Below are 18624 nucleotides of genomic sequence, written 5' to 3' on the forward strand. Positions count from 1 at the left end.
AGTGCGTATCAAAAAAGAGTTTACACTTAGAAAAAAATCCTGTAAAATTATTTGTTTGTAATATCATAACGATTTTCCACATTTTAACATTGGTACAGATCCATTTAAGCAAATGACGATATAACTGTCGAAAAAAATATTTCCACTTGAGTGAGCACCACTTAATTTTGAAAAGTAAGTGAAAAATGATTTGCGCAGAAGTTGGAAATAGTTATGCGAATGAAAGTAGAACTTAATCAGGAAGAACACGTGGAATTTAGCTAGTAAATTGATTTGATGATATCTTTTACCTTTTTTAACTTGTTTCCTTGCCCAAAACACTTCGAAGAGTACATTGCGCCCCACCCCACTCCCCCACACACCGAGGCCATCTTGACGATATTTGCTTTACACTGAGCTATGATTTACATAAAATGCCTAAGGCTTTTATTAATTATTGTCAAGCTTGGGAAAAGTGGGAGGAACAAGTATCAAATTAAAAATGAAATGTAAGCCCACATTAATGATACAAACTTAGTGAAAAATGCTGGAGATGTCTGATATAAACTTTTGTTCAGATTCAGTTATATCCTCAGATCCAGCTGGCGCACAAACGGGTAAAGGTTGTGCTTACTAAGTGTTGAAATTTAAATTTGGGTGGCAAAATTGTTACAAAATGCTGGAGTGTATCCGTTATATTTCAATCGACTAAAAGTGCAAGGGAAATGTATGAGAAATGTTTCGCAGGGTAAGTTTGATTTCGCCCTTTCCCCTTGACACAGCGTGAAAACGAGCATTTCTGCGCAAACAGATTTCTGCGAGCTTTACAAAAATGGACAGTGCTCACTCAAGTGTAACATTCTGTCAAAACTTTTACTTTCATTAGATAGATGAGACCCAAACCCAAGATTATATGTGAAAAAAAATTATCCACATATTTTTTTAATTCCCAGGGCTTTTTCAAAGTGTAAACTTTTCGGATACGCACTGTATAACAGTTTAAAAAATCGTATATCTACTTGGAAATCAGTATAACAACTTAAACCAAGTCGTTTAAGATCTTATGTAATTGTTTAAATCATTTATACTGCTTAAAAGTTTATAATAATAGTAACTTAAGAGCTTTTAATACATCATTTAAACAGCGATTTAATTGTGTGGGTTTCACGCTTTCTTCCGTATCTATAGTTTGAATAGTACATTTATATTCACTCTTTTGTATAATTTATGTTCTTTATATGAAAATGGATGAAATTTCAAAGGAAGAACAAATAAATGTTTACTTTCCTTGAATTAAAGCTTTACTGCCTCCTATAAATGATAGTATTCCCTACATACGACAATTCTATGGAAAATCTGTTAATAGTTTTTACTAGGCAATAGTAATCATAACAATACCACTACTACTATTAAATAATATTAATTATAGTGAAAAAATCAAGAACTAATAAATCCTGTAGCTTATATTTGGTATATAAGTTACAACATATAAGAACAACAAATGGGTTATGAGACGGTCGTATTTATCTTTAATAGTAAATCTCCGTTTATTACAATGAACCCCGGGGGTGCCACATACAGAGCATTCAGGTCTTCTGAAGTCTCAAGAAAGTACCTCTTGATGCCACCAAGATACTCATTCAACCAGCCTAAATTCACATTAACATCGATTTTTGTTTTCGCCCAACCAGTAATACTTACACAATAAAATCATCAAGGTATTGCATATCAATCAATGAATGCAATACAAGACTTTACATGGATCAAGCCAGGGATAACCAACTGTGTACCCACATATACCATTGTATACCGAATGCATATTTCACATAATATACCTAATGCATATTCATTTAACGCGATGAACAAAATCAAACGAATTTGAAAGGCAAAACGAACAGGAAAAGTAATCTTGAATATATCAACGATCAATAAAAATATATGTCAGTTCATCAATTAAAATAAACAACCATTTAATCAACCTATAAAACAACTGAATATCTATCAAACCAAATTCATTATAGCCTTATCAAATCATACATTAAAACATTCATACCATCTTTATAGCCCAATCGACTGTCTCCTGGGGGGTGTTTCACAAATATTTAAGCATGACTTAAGTCGTACTTAAATGCCGACGCGTACATGATATGCAACGCGCGAACTTATTGATAGATACGCATTAGTGCGCGTCCTCATGACACGATCTGACCAATGCGGTCAAGCCTTTCATACCGTACTTAACTCGGTATTTAAGTGCGACTCTAAGTCATACTTAAATCTTTGTGAAACACCCCCCTGGACTTGTAACAAGATCGTATAAAATATGGCGGAAGTAACACATAATAATCAATTATTTTCTGAATTTTCACTCAAACATATACAAAGTACAACAATAAACGTAATTGTAATATTCATTGAGAAAAATACATATATACTTCATGAAACATACAACCCTAATGGTTAATAATTCAATGCACATCACACTTTTTTTTTAGTTTTATATACAACACTAACAATTCATAAAAATGGGGAAACAAGACGACCAACACGACTTCAAGGTGACATTTTTTTCATTTTTAAGATAGAATTACCCTGTACAAAGCGGTTATACAATTGCAGAGCCCAGATTTATAGAATTATTCTTCTCCCTTCAATTTTTCTTTCCCCGTTCCGCGTTTCCTGCTTTTTCATTTCTTTAAAATCATATCAGGCGGTCTGGGCCCGGCCCCAAACCCTACCCGTGGCACCACCAATGAGCAGCAGCGCTTGGAAGTAAAAAAATGCCAATCGATCATACTTTTACGTATACTGGTTTGCCAATTTGATAGACTGCAAAAGATTCTTTCACGCATGCGATTTCGCCCCTGTCAGTGAAACGGTATTGCATTTATGAATACAGAACAATGTGAAATGAGACTCTTATAATATTTGTTTTGAACAAAAAAGATGGAACAGGAAAGTATAATCTTAACGAAAGCGACCTGGGGCATCGTCTTACAAAGAGATTCGATTGATCCGATCGTCTGCGACTCGTGCAATATGATCTTAGCTTGGTCAATATTTCTGATGTACCCCTCAATCCCTGTCAATATAATATAAATATTTAGTACGTTGTCCATAGTAAAACTATATTTCACCGGTTACAAACATTGAATATCGAAATGAATAACTACAATGCAACGCATATACAAAAAAAAGTTATGAACAGCTGTCAGTTTCGGTTTCATCGGAAGTACTAGAAGACCGCCTTCAAAATATGGTGAAATTGGAAAAAAATGTTGGACAATTATAATTTTTCTCTGAAGTATATCGATACCCATGGATCCAGTGTCATATCTTTTTCCGTGTGTGATATTTGTACCAAGAAATAACAAGCCCCACCCCCAAGTCATTATAAAAAAACACTTTCTTTTAGGAATTTTGAGATAAGTTTGGAAATCTGACTTTGATCGATAATCGCTCCTCTGTTTTAGTAAATATCAATGTGTAAATAATATTAATAAGTGGATCCTTTAATTCTCTTTAAAATGATACGGTACATGATATGATTATGGTTCACATTGAGGTGCAGTGCCTTGAAATGTGAGGCAAGATCAAAATTCAAAAGTTGCAAAATGATACAATATTGAAAGTCACTGTTCTTTTTTCTGTGTTGATGACTGAGTTTCTCAGCGGTTTTTTTAATATGATCGATAATTGCTCCTCAGTTTTTAAAAAATATCAATGTGTAATTAATATCAATGAATAGATCATTTAATTTTCTTTGAAATGATACTCTATATGATATGATTATGGTTCACATGGAGGTGCAGAGCCTTGAAATGTGAGGCTAGGTCAAAATTCAAAAGTTGCAAAATGACACAATATCACTATTCTTTTTCCGTGGTGACATATAAGTTTCTCAGCGGTTTCTTCTTTTGTTTTCATGCACCTTATCATCAACATTAACATGGAATCATAAACACCTTTGCACACGCAAACACATAACAAACAAACATGCATGGGTATTTCAAACCACGAATCAAAACATGTTATCTCACGGAACCATCACTACATAAGCCACAATAAAACATAAAAAATGAAGAAGCAGGGGCTTGATTTGAATAGATTTTCATCTCTATTGACACATACCTGTATTGACTCTTCATGACAATTTCTGCTCCTTTTGCAGCTTTTCAATTCAGACCTCATCCAATACTTTTGAATCCTGCCCTTTTCATGATGCCATGATCATAACAAGCATGGTATCATTTTAAAGAGAAATAAATGATCTACTGAATGATGTTAAATATGCATTGTGAAACATTCGGAGTTGGGAGATATTAATGACCAAACGCAGATTTTCAAATTTTTTTGAGGGGTTCATCAGTGACATCACACATCTTTGTCGCATTGCCAATTTGCTATCTCCATAGCACTAGTCATCGCAATATTCAAATATTCAAATGCTCATAACTTTCTCATTATTTGTCCGATTTTTCTCAAACTTTTGTTGATCTGTTTCTTTGATTTTTCTGTTTTCACACAAGCTATCTTGTTCCAATGGTTTCACTCTCCTTTAAGGTTGTGATTCAAATAAATATTTATTTTCAACAATCTAAGGTCTGGAACACATGGATTGTCGTCAATTCATTTTTTTTTCACTGAATCTTAGGAAACACCAGGCAAAGAGTATAATTACAAGTCGCAGTAAATCTTGAAAAATTTTCAAACTCATATCAAACTTAGGCAATGGTGGATCTTTAGCCCTTGATTGCCTGAACAATAGGTTACATCTTTAGTTAGGTTTCATATTTCTGCTTCCTTCGTTTCTTTATGAGGTCATCGACGTGAATGATGAAGGTATATAGGAAAGGGTTGATCGTTGAATTGATAGGGACGATGAGAATCACTGTCCAGGCATAGAGGGAAGGGTGGAGGGTGACTGCGCCGGTTTGCGAAAGGATTCCCATGATGATAACAGGCATCCAACAAAGGAGGTCAGTAGCAACAATCATTGCCATACGAACAGCCAGTCTGGTCTCTCGCTTATTGGAGCTGTTTTTCCGAACTCTCGCTGAAGATCTTGAGGTCTTGACGAAGATCATTATGTAACAGATCAAGATAAAAGTGAATGAAACAAGGTTCAAACCAATGAAAATTATAAGGGAAAATAGCCATGGGGGCCTGGAGCTGTTGTCTGTTACTACGAAATTTACCTGATACTCAAAAAAGAAATTTCCTGTGATCTCCAACACCCCTGTGTCTGCAGCTTCGACATGAAGAGGGAGACCAAGGCAAACGTCGGAGAGGCCATACACATCCGGTCTGTATGATGTAATGATTACCAGACTCAGACTTAATATTATGGTGAAAACCCATATCGCACCGACAAGAATCAATGAACTCTTGCGCTCAATCTTCAGGTCTGGCCTAAATGGAAACATGATGCAAATGAACCTATCAACTGTTATCAAGGTCAGGGTTAAGACCGAAGTCTCACTGGAAAGAAAGCCAAGGAAACCAGCAAACCGACACAGATGAGAGCCTCGCCACTGAGGGGCGCTAAGATAAAACTCATTTCCAAAGTATAGATCGACAGATGTGATAATGATCATGTATAGTCCCATTAGAATATCTGCCATTGCTAAGCTAGCAATAAGTGTATTCTGGACATTCGGCCGTTTCTTTTTCCTATCCTGGAGTCGGATAAAGAGAACGGCGCCGTTGCCAGCTATAGCCAATAAACCCATGACCCATCCTGAAACCCTCAAGGCCAAGTTTGGATATAACCTGCTACAGGTGTCCAAGGGACTGGTCTGTGATGTCCTTGCGCAGGTAAAGTCAGTATTATCTACTAGAAGACAGCATAAACGATTGTCAGACGTAGACCTGCGAAGAAAATAGAAAGGGAATCATTTGTCAGCATATTTCTTCGATATTAAAAATGGCCACTTAAGCTGTTATGAGCCATTCTCACAGTCTGCCATGTAAAACCCCATGTTATCATTATCCTTCTCCATCCTTAATGTCGAGCGTAAAAGAGAAGGTCCAATTTGTAAAGTCTGGGTTCGAACTACGACCTCACGCTTATCATGCTCACGATGCTCTACCACTGAGGCACCGTGTCTGGTACAGATATTACGATTTTGTACAAACCGATAAGTCCATTAACTCGAATATTATAATAATATTTCAATTCAGAGTCATCATATATTGATTGGTTTTAGAAATGTGGTAGTCACTGTATTTATTTTCTTTCTGAGCCTTAAATGTATTTGAGCAGAATAGGTTTTTGTTGTTGAAGGGGAGGGGGGGGGGGGGGTTGAGGGACAAAAGCATGATATCACTACGTTTCATAACATGTAGACTTTCTGGAAGGACGCTCTCGATCTTAAAGAATAAATGTCTAAGGCTAAAAAAAAGAAAATCAGTTGAAAAAAAAATCGGCAAGCATAAGGTAGGTTTCCTCTTCAGCCCACTTGCTTATCAGGCATGGTATTTAACATTAGGCGGGTGCATACATTGGAATTCATTTTAGTCAGCATGATAACGAGCTCAATATACGAAAATATTAGGACTTGTTATGTGTGTATGTAAGAATTGAATAAATTAGACAAAACAAAATCTTACATTTTCTCAACCAAGTCGAGGCCAGCAAGCGCGTTAGAATCCACGGCTCCCAATTCAGTACCGAGGAAGAACCTGATAACAAATAAAATCAATACAGACACGAATACTGTACATGAAGGCTTCAACGCTGTGCTAAGAATGAGTCCAATAATACATGGTTTTTTAATATTATCACTAATATAAAGTCAAATCTACTCACTGTAGCCATCGAAATCGAAGAGACGGCAGAGGTATATATTTGCTTTGATTTATTGTTTTCTTTGAAGTGAATTTGTGTCAAATACTGTTAGAGTCTTTAGTTTATGGAATAATGGATTTGTGTGTGATAAATATTGGGAATCAGTACAGATTCGACTTTTTTCTGTAATAAGTATATTGTATTAATTTTAGTTTTTGCACATGTAGCCCATACTATGTTGCAATACGGTATATAAGGCAATATTAATGAATTGTATAGTATGACAAGAGTTGTATGTGGAACTATGTTTTTCATTTGGTAAAGTATACCAACGTTTCTAGAAATACTAGTAGTTATACAACGTGCATGTTTATTCCAATTTAAATTTTCATCTATTGTGACACCTACAAACTTTGTTTCTCTTTTCCTTTTGTGAGGAATATTGTTTATGTTTAAATTGTAAGGAAATTCGTTACCATGTGAGTGTGTATGCTTGAAATATATGAAGTTTGTTTTATCTATATTGAGTGAAAGCTTCTTACACTTAAATCACAAAGATAGTTTTGGTAATTCACGGTTAATTATATCTACTAAAGTTTCTAAGCTATTATGTGATCAAAAAATGTCAGTGTCACCTGCAAATAATACAAATGATAATAAAGGTGTTACAGAAGTCAAATCACTGATATTTATTTTTAAAAAGCAAGGGGCCTAGGATTGATCCTTGTGGAACTCCGCATTGTATTAACTAAAAATCAGAAGGAATATTATTGTGATTGCATATTTTTTTCTATTGGACAAATAACTCTTAAACCATGATAGTGTAATTCCGCGAATTCCATAATTTTCAAGTTTTTAAAGTAATATCTGGTGGTCAAGAGTGTTAAAGGCTTTGCTTAAGTCCATGAATACCCCTATTACATGTTCTTTTTTGCCATTGCATTTGTAATTTTATTGTATATTTGTATAAACGCCTGATCAGTCGAATGTCCTTTTCTGAATCCATATTGGTTTGAATTTAGAAAATGAAAAGTATCTAGAAACTTATAAAAGTCTATTGTAAATAATCTTACATGTAACTAATATTGTGGAAATGCTGGGAAGAATAGAAATACATTGTAGGCCTGTAATTTGTTATTTCATGCGGATTGTCTTTTTTTTAAAACAGGATTTACCTTTGCAATTTGTAGAGAATCAGGGCATATTTCAGTGCTAATCGACAGATTAAAAATATGACACATAGGAGAGGCAATATAGTGTATGATAGAAGGGGAGTAATAATCCTATCAATTCCCTGTGATTTGCGTAATTTGCTTGATTTGCGATTTTTTGTTATTTAAATTAATTCCTTAACATTTGCTGGGTTAAAGAATAAAGAAGAGTTAATGGGTGTAGGAAGAAATTTTCAAAAATTTCCATCAGTTCTGTCAAGTTTGTTTGCCAATGAGGATCCTAAGTTAACAAAAAAGGAATTAAAGGTATCAGTTACATCTTCTTAATTTATCGCAACATCATGAGCTGTGAAATTATCGTTGGGTAATATTTTGAGTTTCTTGCCAAGTCATCTATGTCAAGTCATCTATGTCAATCAAGTCATCTACAATCTCCCATTTTGATTTCATGTTTGATTTGACTTTGTAAAGCTTCTTGGAATAGAGAAATTTGCGAGAAGCTCGAATTATATTGGTGAGTCTATTTCTATAAGTTTTGTATTTATTTTTGTTTTGAATAGAATGGTTCTTTAAAAATGCCTTGTAAAGTTTATTTCGGGCACGTATGGATCTTAAAATTGCTTTGGAAATCCATGGCACTTTTGCCTTCTTTCTTTGACCTGTGATATCAGAGGAAAATTTTCCTCGTAAAATGTCTGCAATTTATTGTTAAATTTGTGTATGCAATGTTTGAATTAGACTCATGAAATACATCCAACCATTCTTTAATTACAAGATCCCTTTTAATCGATTCAATGTTATTTGGAGATTCTTTTCTATACATTGTCGATTTGAGTATATTTTCTTTTGGAATATCATTATCGCAAAATGAAAAAAAAAACGGCAAATGATTCGATATATAGATATCAACAATCCGCTGGTAATATCTCTGTTTAAGATATTTGAAAAAATGTTGTCAATAAGTGTTGATGAATGACTATCAATTCTGGTCGGTTTATCTATATGGGGATAATACCCAAATGAATGCATTGTTTGTAGGAATAAATCGTGTTCATTATATTGGGATAATAGGTTGATGTTAAAATCACCCATTAAATACATTTGTTTTTCTTCTTTTCTAATAGTATGAAGGCACGTCTCAAGGTCTTCACAAAATAAATTTACTTTATCATGAGGGGGTCTATAAATCAATCCAATAATTATATTTTTGCCTTTTGGCTTCGTGATTTCTATGAATGAAGTTTCACTCTGTTTTAATGATATTTCTTTCCTTTCTTTGAATTTGTAAATGTTCACTGATGTAAAATGCTACACCTCCTCCTCTTTGTTCTTCACGGTCACGCCTTATGAGATTATAGTTTTGCAAACTGAATATGTTAGGTGAAGTATTGTGAAGCTATGTTTCCGTGACACCAATAATCGAAAATTTGAAATTGTTTATTAAAAGTGAAAAGTAATGATTCCAATGACTAAAAATGTTTGTTCAAACTTCGAGCATGTCTCTAAATCTAGAAATCTCAATCTTCAGTTGAGTAATATTTATTATCGGATGATTTATTGTTTGTATTGAAAATAGAAAAAAATGTCCATGTCATTACTCAGGAGGAATATTTGATACTACCAAAAACTTAAGATTATGGGTATGATATGTGATTTGTGTGTAAATTTTCTGTGTCGTAATATCAAAATTGTCGTAGTAATGGTGATGAGATGAAGAGATGATGAAGTTTAAAAAAAAGACTAATAAAGGATGAATGTGAAATTGATTTTGCTGTTAGTGATGATGATGATGACAATGATAACAATGACAATGATGATGGAGGCGATAATTGGAGAATCGAAATGCTACAACCGGAATCTGATAATGAATATTCATAATCGAAATGTAATGAACACTCTAATTTCTGAGTGTCTCAGCCATGATTTGTATGCGAAGTAACCTTTTAAACACGAAATATTAGTGGCACTGTAATAATAAAGATACAAAACAAAGAAGGCTTCGATGCTGTCGAAAAAAATACATTTATATATATTGATATAATTGGTCATCGACTTCATGAAGTGTCTCAGAGGTCAGAGTCAATACAGAATCAAAGAATAATTAAAATTTGTTTATGGGATGTCAATTGTTAAATATCACGTAAAATTTCAGAGTCTTTTATTTTCTTCATCGATAATTTGTGTTAGTATTAAAAAAAGTACATTCTAAAATCTAGAAATTAAACTCAAGTTTCTCAGAATTGGTTTATTACCTCTGAAAACATAGTTCGTGAAAAGGATGATAAATTAGCACATAATATCATGTATAACCAAATGGTGGTGCCATAATGAATATACTGCATGCGTGGTATAACAACATAATGCATGGTTGCATAAGACCTATACATATCTATACACATAGGCCCGTATTCTGAAGTCGGGTTTAACTTAGACTCAGGTTTAAGTATGGACAGCCAATTGTTACATAAATCACTAACGGTAGAGATGTCATATTTCAGCTCATTTGGCTCTCAAATCATTCATAATTGTCAACTAAGTATATATAGATTATAGTCTTCACCATCAATGAATCAGGAAAGAGCACAGTAAACATAAGAAACGTACAACTTAATAAAAAAATTGATACTTTTGGCTTCCCATACTTAAACCACAACTTTAAACCTGAGTCTAAGTTAAACCTGACTTCAGAATACGGGCCATAATGGCTGCATACAGGTTGATTCAGCAAAAGCTGGTGGATGTAAGAAAGGGAAAATCCCACAATGCTCAATAATTTTCCTTACTATTGTCAATAAAAGTCTGGACGATCACATGGATACAAATACTTATTTTTATATATATGGTATACAATTTGTTTTTGTTTGATGGAAGTGAAATAAATAAAATTGAATTGAAATTGAATTGAATGATTAAAACAAAAAATGCCCTGACCTGGAAATGGGTAATGTATGGACAACGTGATGACCTTATTCACGGGTTAATAACAATGGAACACCCCGTCACGTCACATGGCCACCGAGATAGAAAGAAACATGTTATGTATTATAAAGGTATACGGTCTAGTAAACCGCCATAGGCACAGTTGATATTTCCCGGGGACAAAGCGATGAGGTGTCCCTAAACTCACTCATATAGTGAATTGCAGCAATCAGGAAGTTGCTATATATATATATATATATATATATATATATATATATATTGTAACAGCGGAATCTCTACCAAAATATATTTTGGCAGAGATAACGAAAAAGTTAAGACGCCATCTGCGGCACAGCATCTTGAGTTTGGATGATAGGCATAAAATGCCCGATATTTCCATTACATTGAAGAAAATCTAAGTAATCCCTTAGTTGCGGTCAACTTTAACGACAAAATAGAGGCAAGAAAGTCAGTGTTTACACTCGTATTGAATAATTTATTAGAAATGACGTGTGTTAATATGACATTTATGTGTTCAAATATTAGTTTATTACACTCGTACAGGTGAGTAGCGTTACATGCCCCACATATATGAATTCATGTTGGTTTATATAGCTTACGAAGGTCGAAAGTCGTAATGAAACAGTTTCTTTGATAAAAGGATGGATTTATTGTTGAATATAGCATCGACCTGTATGGAACAAGTATTGAAGTGAGTTAATTTGTGAACAGTTAGCTATAATAGAAGTGTTTAGGATAATTCATGAAATACAAGTAAGGGGCATTTTAAGGGTTTATTTATAAAGTCATATAGGGCAATTGTGATGAAATGCCCATGGGTCACGTCCAATATTTTAGTTATGGAGATGTTATAAGAGATTTATTATAGCATGGACCTGAGGAAGCTTGATTTAATGATATCATTTAATTTAAAGAGCTTAGTCAAGTTTCATGGTATTGATAGGCTTCCATCTCTGTATTTTATTAATTACAGTTTTCACGGAGTCAAAGAAAATACAGTATAAACGAAATCACTCCCGTAAAAGCATGTCTGCTATGTTTGATTGATTGACTGCAACTACATATATATATATATATATATATATCAGGAATGCGAAACAAATTCACGAGTAATGCAGTTTTTGTAATGCCAACAATTAAGTTCTTTTATTAACGACTAAGAATGAAATCCACCATGGAGGATAAGTCCTCAATTTCCTGATCGGAAGTACCCTGCTTTTTAAGAAATGTACGAATAAGGGCTTCTACACCATGGTCGTGGGGGATGTTGGTATAGTTGTTATAATTGTTATATGTTGTTATTGTTATAATTTATAATTATTATAATTGTTATTGTTATATGTTGGTATATCATCCATGGATGTTAAGAGCCTCTATACCAACATCCCCCACGACCATGGTGTAGAAGCCCTTCGTACATTTCTTAAAAAGCAGGGTACTTCCGATCAGGAAATTGAGGACTTATCCTCCATGGTGGATTTCATTCTTAAACACAACTACTTTGAATTCAATGAGAAGTATTACCTTCAGTGCAAAGGTACAGCAATGGGTACAAAGATGGCACCAGCGTACGCTAACTTGTACATGGCTGTCCTTGAAGAGGATTTTCTCTCCAAATGTAGTCTCAAACCGTCATTGTACATCAGATACATCGACGACATCTTTATGATTTGGCCCCATACCGAGGACGATCTGGCATCGTTTCACAATGCTTTCAATGCCCACAACCCAAACATTCAATTCACCATTGAGAGCTCAAGAGAGAAAATCCACTTCCTGGATGTCAATGTTTCTAAGAATGATGATTCGTTAAGTACTAGTGTATACATCAAACCAACCGATTCCTTCTCTTATCTTGAGTATAACTCATTCCATCCATCCCACACAAAGAAATCAATTGTGTACAGCCAACTCCTAAGGTACAAACGTATCACATCAGACCCCAAAGTGTTTGAGGCTGACGCTGCGAACCTCTGTGAACTTTTCATCAGACGAGGCTACCCACCTCGACTTGTCCACCATGCCCTTGCCCAGGTTAGAAATAAATCAAGAGAGGATCTCCTATCTGCAGAACCAAAACAAGGGAATAATGAAAGGATCCCTCTTGTCACTACGTACCATCCCCAGGCCAAAAGGTTTGCCAATACCACAAAGAGGGAATGGTCTGCCAATATCAACCTTGACCCTAAACTCTCAACAGCTATGGGCGATCCTCCCCTTCACTCGCAACGCCAGCCCCCAAACATTAGAAAGCTACTAGTAAGCAGCGAACTGCCCAAGCCTTCGCCCCCTAAAGGCAACAAAAGATGTGGCAAGCCACGATGCCAAGTGTGCACTCACTTAACTACCGACAGCACAGTAAAAATTTCTCAGTCCCTTACTGTCCACCCCCCTAACCACACATGTGACGCACAGAATGTCTTATATTGCATAATGTGTTCCAAATGCCCGGGGGTCTCTTACATTGGTGAAACTAGCACCAAATTTCGCACTAGATTCAATAACCACAAAAGCTCCATCACCAAAAACAAAAAGGACTTTCCTGTGGCCGAACACTTCAACCTCCCTAATCACTCTGTCAAAGATATCAAAGTCTGCATCTTCGGCGGAGGATACAGATCGGCAGAGGAACGGAAATGGGCTGAGCTGAGACATATTGTCAAAAGCCGCACGTTTGAAAACGGCCTCAACAAGGATATGTCTTGGCTCAACCCATTTACATTCTATAAATAACCATTATCTTTCTCCCCTTTGCCTTAATTCTCTTAATTCAGCTTTCATGTTTCTTATGATCTCTCTATGCAATGTGCAGCGTGCGCGATCTCAGCTAGACACTCTTATTATTACGAAATCTTTTCATTGTTACAAAACTTAAATCATATTCTTTTATTGTTACGTATATTACGTAACTTACGTCATTAATGATATTTTACCAAAAAGCGCGCAATATACATTAATAACAGCATTTTGCGCACCTAGCAGCAGTTACACTAGTCCCGCTGAGATCGCGCACGCTTTAATAAAAACAACTGTCATTCAAACTTGTCACAATTCACGAATCTTCCCTGAAGAAGGTAGAGGTCTACCGAAAATTTGGAGAGTTAATAAAAGAACTTAATTGTTGGCATTACAAAAACTGCATTACTCGTGAATTTGTTTCGCATTCCTGATGTCTTTTTATTGCCAATACGTGGAAAACCAAGATGCTTATATATATATATATATATATATAGATGTGATCAACCTTGGCGATGTACTTGTACGGATCTCCTTCATAATTATATTTGAGATCAGTTTGAGATCACACATAACTTTACTGTCAACAATACTATACTAACGAACCCTACGATCCTGATGAAGGGCATGTGTCCGAAAGCTTGACAAACACGGGTACGGCCCTCTCCATACTACTGATCTCAAATATATATATATACATTTATATAGAGATGTATATATAAGACTGGCAAATATTTCAAATAATCATGTTATTGCTTTAATAGTGTCCTACAATTGCTTCCAAACATCCCACTACTTCTTTCGCTTTACTATTATCTTTACCACTAATATCTTTATTTAATTAATTTAACCCGCGGAACCTCGCACTTTTTTTTTTTTTGGGGGGGGATCCTAGGTTACCTTTGGAGCTGTTGAAAGTAATCATTCTTGATTCTAGGTACTACTTATTCACTACTTCTAACACCACCATAATAAGCACTACCAGTACTAAAACAACTACCGCCATCTCTATCAGTGCAGATACTCCCACTGCTGCTGCTATTACGACCACTACGACTACCAACTCTACTTCTGCTACTTCTTGAACCCATCCTTCTACTACCACTCTTACCATTTTTAATAATACTAATGCTGCTCCTTCTGCTACTAATACTACTTATACGACTTTCACTTTCTACTACTGGTACTACCACCGCCACCACATCAAAACTCCCGCTATTAGCATAACTGCCACACACCCAAGTATTACTACATGTCATACAACTACCACTCTTGCTCCTAATCCCGGGGGGGGGGCACTGCACCAAAAAGGTGGTAGGGCTGTGCCGCGGGCGGGACAAAAAACGGGGGCCTTGGAGCGGGCTTATTGTAAAAAGGAGGGTCCTCGGAATTGGCTTCGGAACTACAATTTTGTGAAAACGGGGGTCCTTGGAATGGATCGCCAGCGTGAGTACGTGCGTATGCACCCTTATCATGCTTATGGAACGGGCATGCGTGCATGATGGAGCTAGCGCGGCCTCCGCCGTGTGAGCTAGCGCAGAGACGATGGTCGGACAGCGCTCGGCGGCCGCTTTTCACCAGAATTGCAGCAGATCAATGCGTCTTTGGAGCGTATTTCTTTCTTCATTTTCTCGATAAGAACAAAATGCTATGCCTTGGAGCGGCTTTCTTTGTTTTTCTTTCTCAATAAGACAAAAATACTATGCCTTGGAACGGAAATTTTGGTGTAAAAATGGGGGTCATATATGGGGGTCACATACCCACTATGCATTATATACTGAGTGCCCCCCCCCGGGCTCCTAATGCTATTATATGTACGTAGTAATACTACACCGCATCCATATCCTCTACTGCCATTTCTTCTTCTACAATTACTACTACTACCACCACTACTACTTGTACTACTGCTGCTGCTGCCACTACTACTACTATAAAGGAACGATCACCCCCCCCCCGTGCGTGCTGCTACCGGTTTTTCTACTTTGACTATCACTTGGCAACTGTCTCCCAAATCATACAGTGGTTGCTATTTCTCTATATTTAACGCCGTTTGTGCAGTATGATTACTTACAGAAATTGAAGAGACCCAAGATTTCCAAATGTAAAGCCATCAATCGACTGGATATGGTTGTTTATCAGGTCACTAATGAAAACAAGAGAGAGAGAAAAAAATCCCACATAAATCGGCTCTCTAACATGGATAACATGGAATAAGGATTGGTTCTAATGAAATGCGGGGGGGGGGGTATCAAGAATGTCATGGAGGGTATGAAGCAGGGACGTTGTATTTGTTATGTTCTTTGATTTACTGTAAACTTGTCGGCTTTCTTTATGCAACCTTTTCTGATCCGTCAAAAAATATTGACTCTATGAGTGTTGATTCTATGAATGTTCTTTAAAATACAGGTATAATACTTTGTGATAAGAGCTAAAAGGTTACAAAAAGTGACATTACTTTGTACATTCTTTATTAGGAAGTTTTGCGTCCAATCCATGACGCTTTATCAGCCGGATGACCTTTCGAAGCAGTTTGCAGTAACTTGGCCGGATGATTCTTCAAGGGAAAGGTGTGAAACGTTACAAATTAAAATTACAGTTTTGTTACAATGTATTCATAGTATCATGTTACACTTACAGGTATCGAAGAGACGAGAGTCCAGAGAATACCCCATTTTTCAAAAGATGAATGGAATTTGACGACAGATTTCTGTTTAGAAGAAATAAAAAAAGGGACGAAGACTGAGGCTCTGAATTACATGGTAATGTATGGTAAAGTGTAACATTTTTGTAACTGCATTTTGTGTACACTTTGCTTGTCATCATACTAGTCACTTATCGTGAATCGGTACAAAGTGTGCCAAGGATCGTCGAAAATGCTAGGTTCTTAATTCAAATTTTGACTGACAAAAAAAAGCATTAACTAGATTTGTTTTGTGTTATATATGTATATGAAGAGTTTGTTTGCAATAGGGGTTAGATCCACTTTAGACCCTTCCGATAAAAAAGGTGATTTTTCTTTTCCATTTTTGTTAACTTTGGAGAAAGTTGTTTCTGCCCTTAAGCGCTATTTAGAACATGCTCGTGCATATATATTTTTTTTTCTAAAGAAACCATGCAGAAAATTTACTGTAATTTTTTTCGCAAATGAGTAGGTGAAAATTTAAGCATATGTTGTATTTTCCACCTGTCCATTGTATTGTCAACCATGTAATTTTCGTATATTAGATGCTATTTGGTTGTCGTGGCAATGGCTTAAGGTGTTATTTAATCCATATAGCAACCAACATTTCGTTGTTAAGCTCTCTGAAATTAAGGCAAATTAAGAAAAAACAGAATAAAAAGAAAATTGTATCAAATTTTTATTTTTCGGGGAAGGGAATAGCCGTTACCATAGCAACAGACCTATTAGAAGTATTTTAGTGATCTTACTTTTTTCTGAATTTCATTTGTATCCAATTGGACGCTCGAAAATTATATTTTTTGTCATCCTTACCATGTTTATTTAGCATTTCCATTGGAATGTATGTTTTTTTAAGTTAATCCGTTGTCAAGGCAACGGCCAAAATGTAATTTCTAAAGTTACCTCCCATCTTTGTAATAACTCTTACGGCATATTATAATACTTGTGACAGCTTCAAACCTTAGTCATAATTTGCACAATTGTTCTGATTTTCCGCTCTACTATATACCTTTTCACCATAAAAAACCCCGTCTGGCGGAGAAACAATCCTAATGACAAATCGTTACCCCTCCCTCATTATCGTTGAATGACTCAATTCCATCTATTATTTCCATTAGGCCCTGGTGCATAGCATAGATGAACAATTATAAAGCATTTTTAAACTGTTATTTGTTTGCACTCGGTCGCTACGCTTACTGGATGATATTAGAAATATATATATATATATATATATATATATATATATATATATATATTTATATATATATTGTAAAGAAATGGATGAAGAGAACAATGGTAGTCGTAGCTTAAATCAAGGTTCCCCAGAGCTATCTACCCTTTGGAAAAATTGGTGATGCCGAAAAAATGTCTCTGCCGGGAATCGAACCCGGGCCCCCAGCTTTGAACGCCGGTGCCTTAACCACTAGACCACAGAGACGGGTTAGTTGTTAGGGCGAGCCCCTGTTGTACATGTAAAGCTTTACACACACACACACATTAATATATATATATATATATATATACACATACATATATGTGTGTGTTTTATAACAGGGGGAAGGGATAAGCTTCTCGGTCAGTATGCGGCAATCCACAGTAGGTCATTTTCATTGCATTGGATAAAGAACGTCGAAAATTTCTCAAGCTCCATAGCCCCCTCCCAAAAAAAAAAATATATAATAATAAGTAAATATTTCCATAAATAAATAAATGAATGAATGAAAAATTTCCCCCAAAATAGTTTAAATAGTGCAGAACTGTGCCTGTAGGAACATCTGATCTATTACAAGTACTAAACAGTTTCTTAACATTCAAATGTGTGTCATTTTTAATTAATTTAATCTTTCTTAAAGATTTCGTTTTCCTTAAAAAACACAGATATTACAATACAAATATGATTTTCTCCTGGCTAAGAAGCCATAGTTCGGGGATTACAGACTTTTCACACCCTTTGAAAAACCATCAAATTTTGATGCCTGTTAAGCGGCCCGAACCACATACGCTTCGAAAGTCCTTTCCCGAATCCCTTAACTAATATATCTTGATAACAGAAGAAATTGAACTTACAATAACTGAAGATTCTGCAGATCAGAAAATGATCCCACTTCAATATCACTTATATTGTTTGACTGAAGATGTCTAATTTTGAGAAATAAAAACAATACAAATAACGATTACAGCAAGTGTTTTAATTAATTCTAGCGTAAGAACGACTATGCATATAAAGGTATCATAAGGACATTTTAAATCCGTTAGATCAGTTTAGTTTTGTATTCTGTGGTTGACCTGATCATTCCATAACAAATGCATTTGCATTATTTCGAGTG

General features: G+C 35.5%; 1 protein-coding gene across 1 annotated transcript in view; it reads right to left on the bottom strand.

Annotated features, from left to right (window-relative positions):
* Nucleotides 1-4503: 4503 nt before the first annotated feature.
* Nucleotides 4504-18624, bottom strand: part of LOC121421730 — a 30726-nt gene continuing 16605 nt past the window's right edge. Inside the window, exons 17-21 of the mRNA XM_041616513.1 lie at nucleotides 18365-18436; nucleotides 16253-16324; nucleotides 15689-15760; nucleotides 6592-6663; nucleotides 4504-5850 (exon numbers count right to left, since the gene is read on the bottom strand). Of these exons, the coding sequence (XP_041472447.1) occupies nucleotides 4761-5850; nucleotides 6592-6663; nucleotides 15689-15760; nucleotides 16253-16324; nucleotides 18365-18436 (1378 nt within the window). The 3' untranslated portion in view covers nucleotides 4504-4760. The remainder of the gene's footprint in view (nucleotides 5851-6591; nucleotides 6664-15688; nucleotides 15761-16252; nucleotides 16325-18364; nucleotides 18437-18624) is intronic.

Source organism: Lytechinus variegatus, chromosome 9 (assembly GCF_018143015.1).
Source record: "Lytechinus variegatus isolate NC3 chromosome 9, Lvar_3.0, whole genome shotgun sequence".
NCBI classification, from domain to species: domain Eukaryota; kingdom Metazoa; phylum Echinodermata; class Echinoidea; order Temnopleuroida; family Toxopneustidae; genus Lytechinus; species Lytechinus variegatus.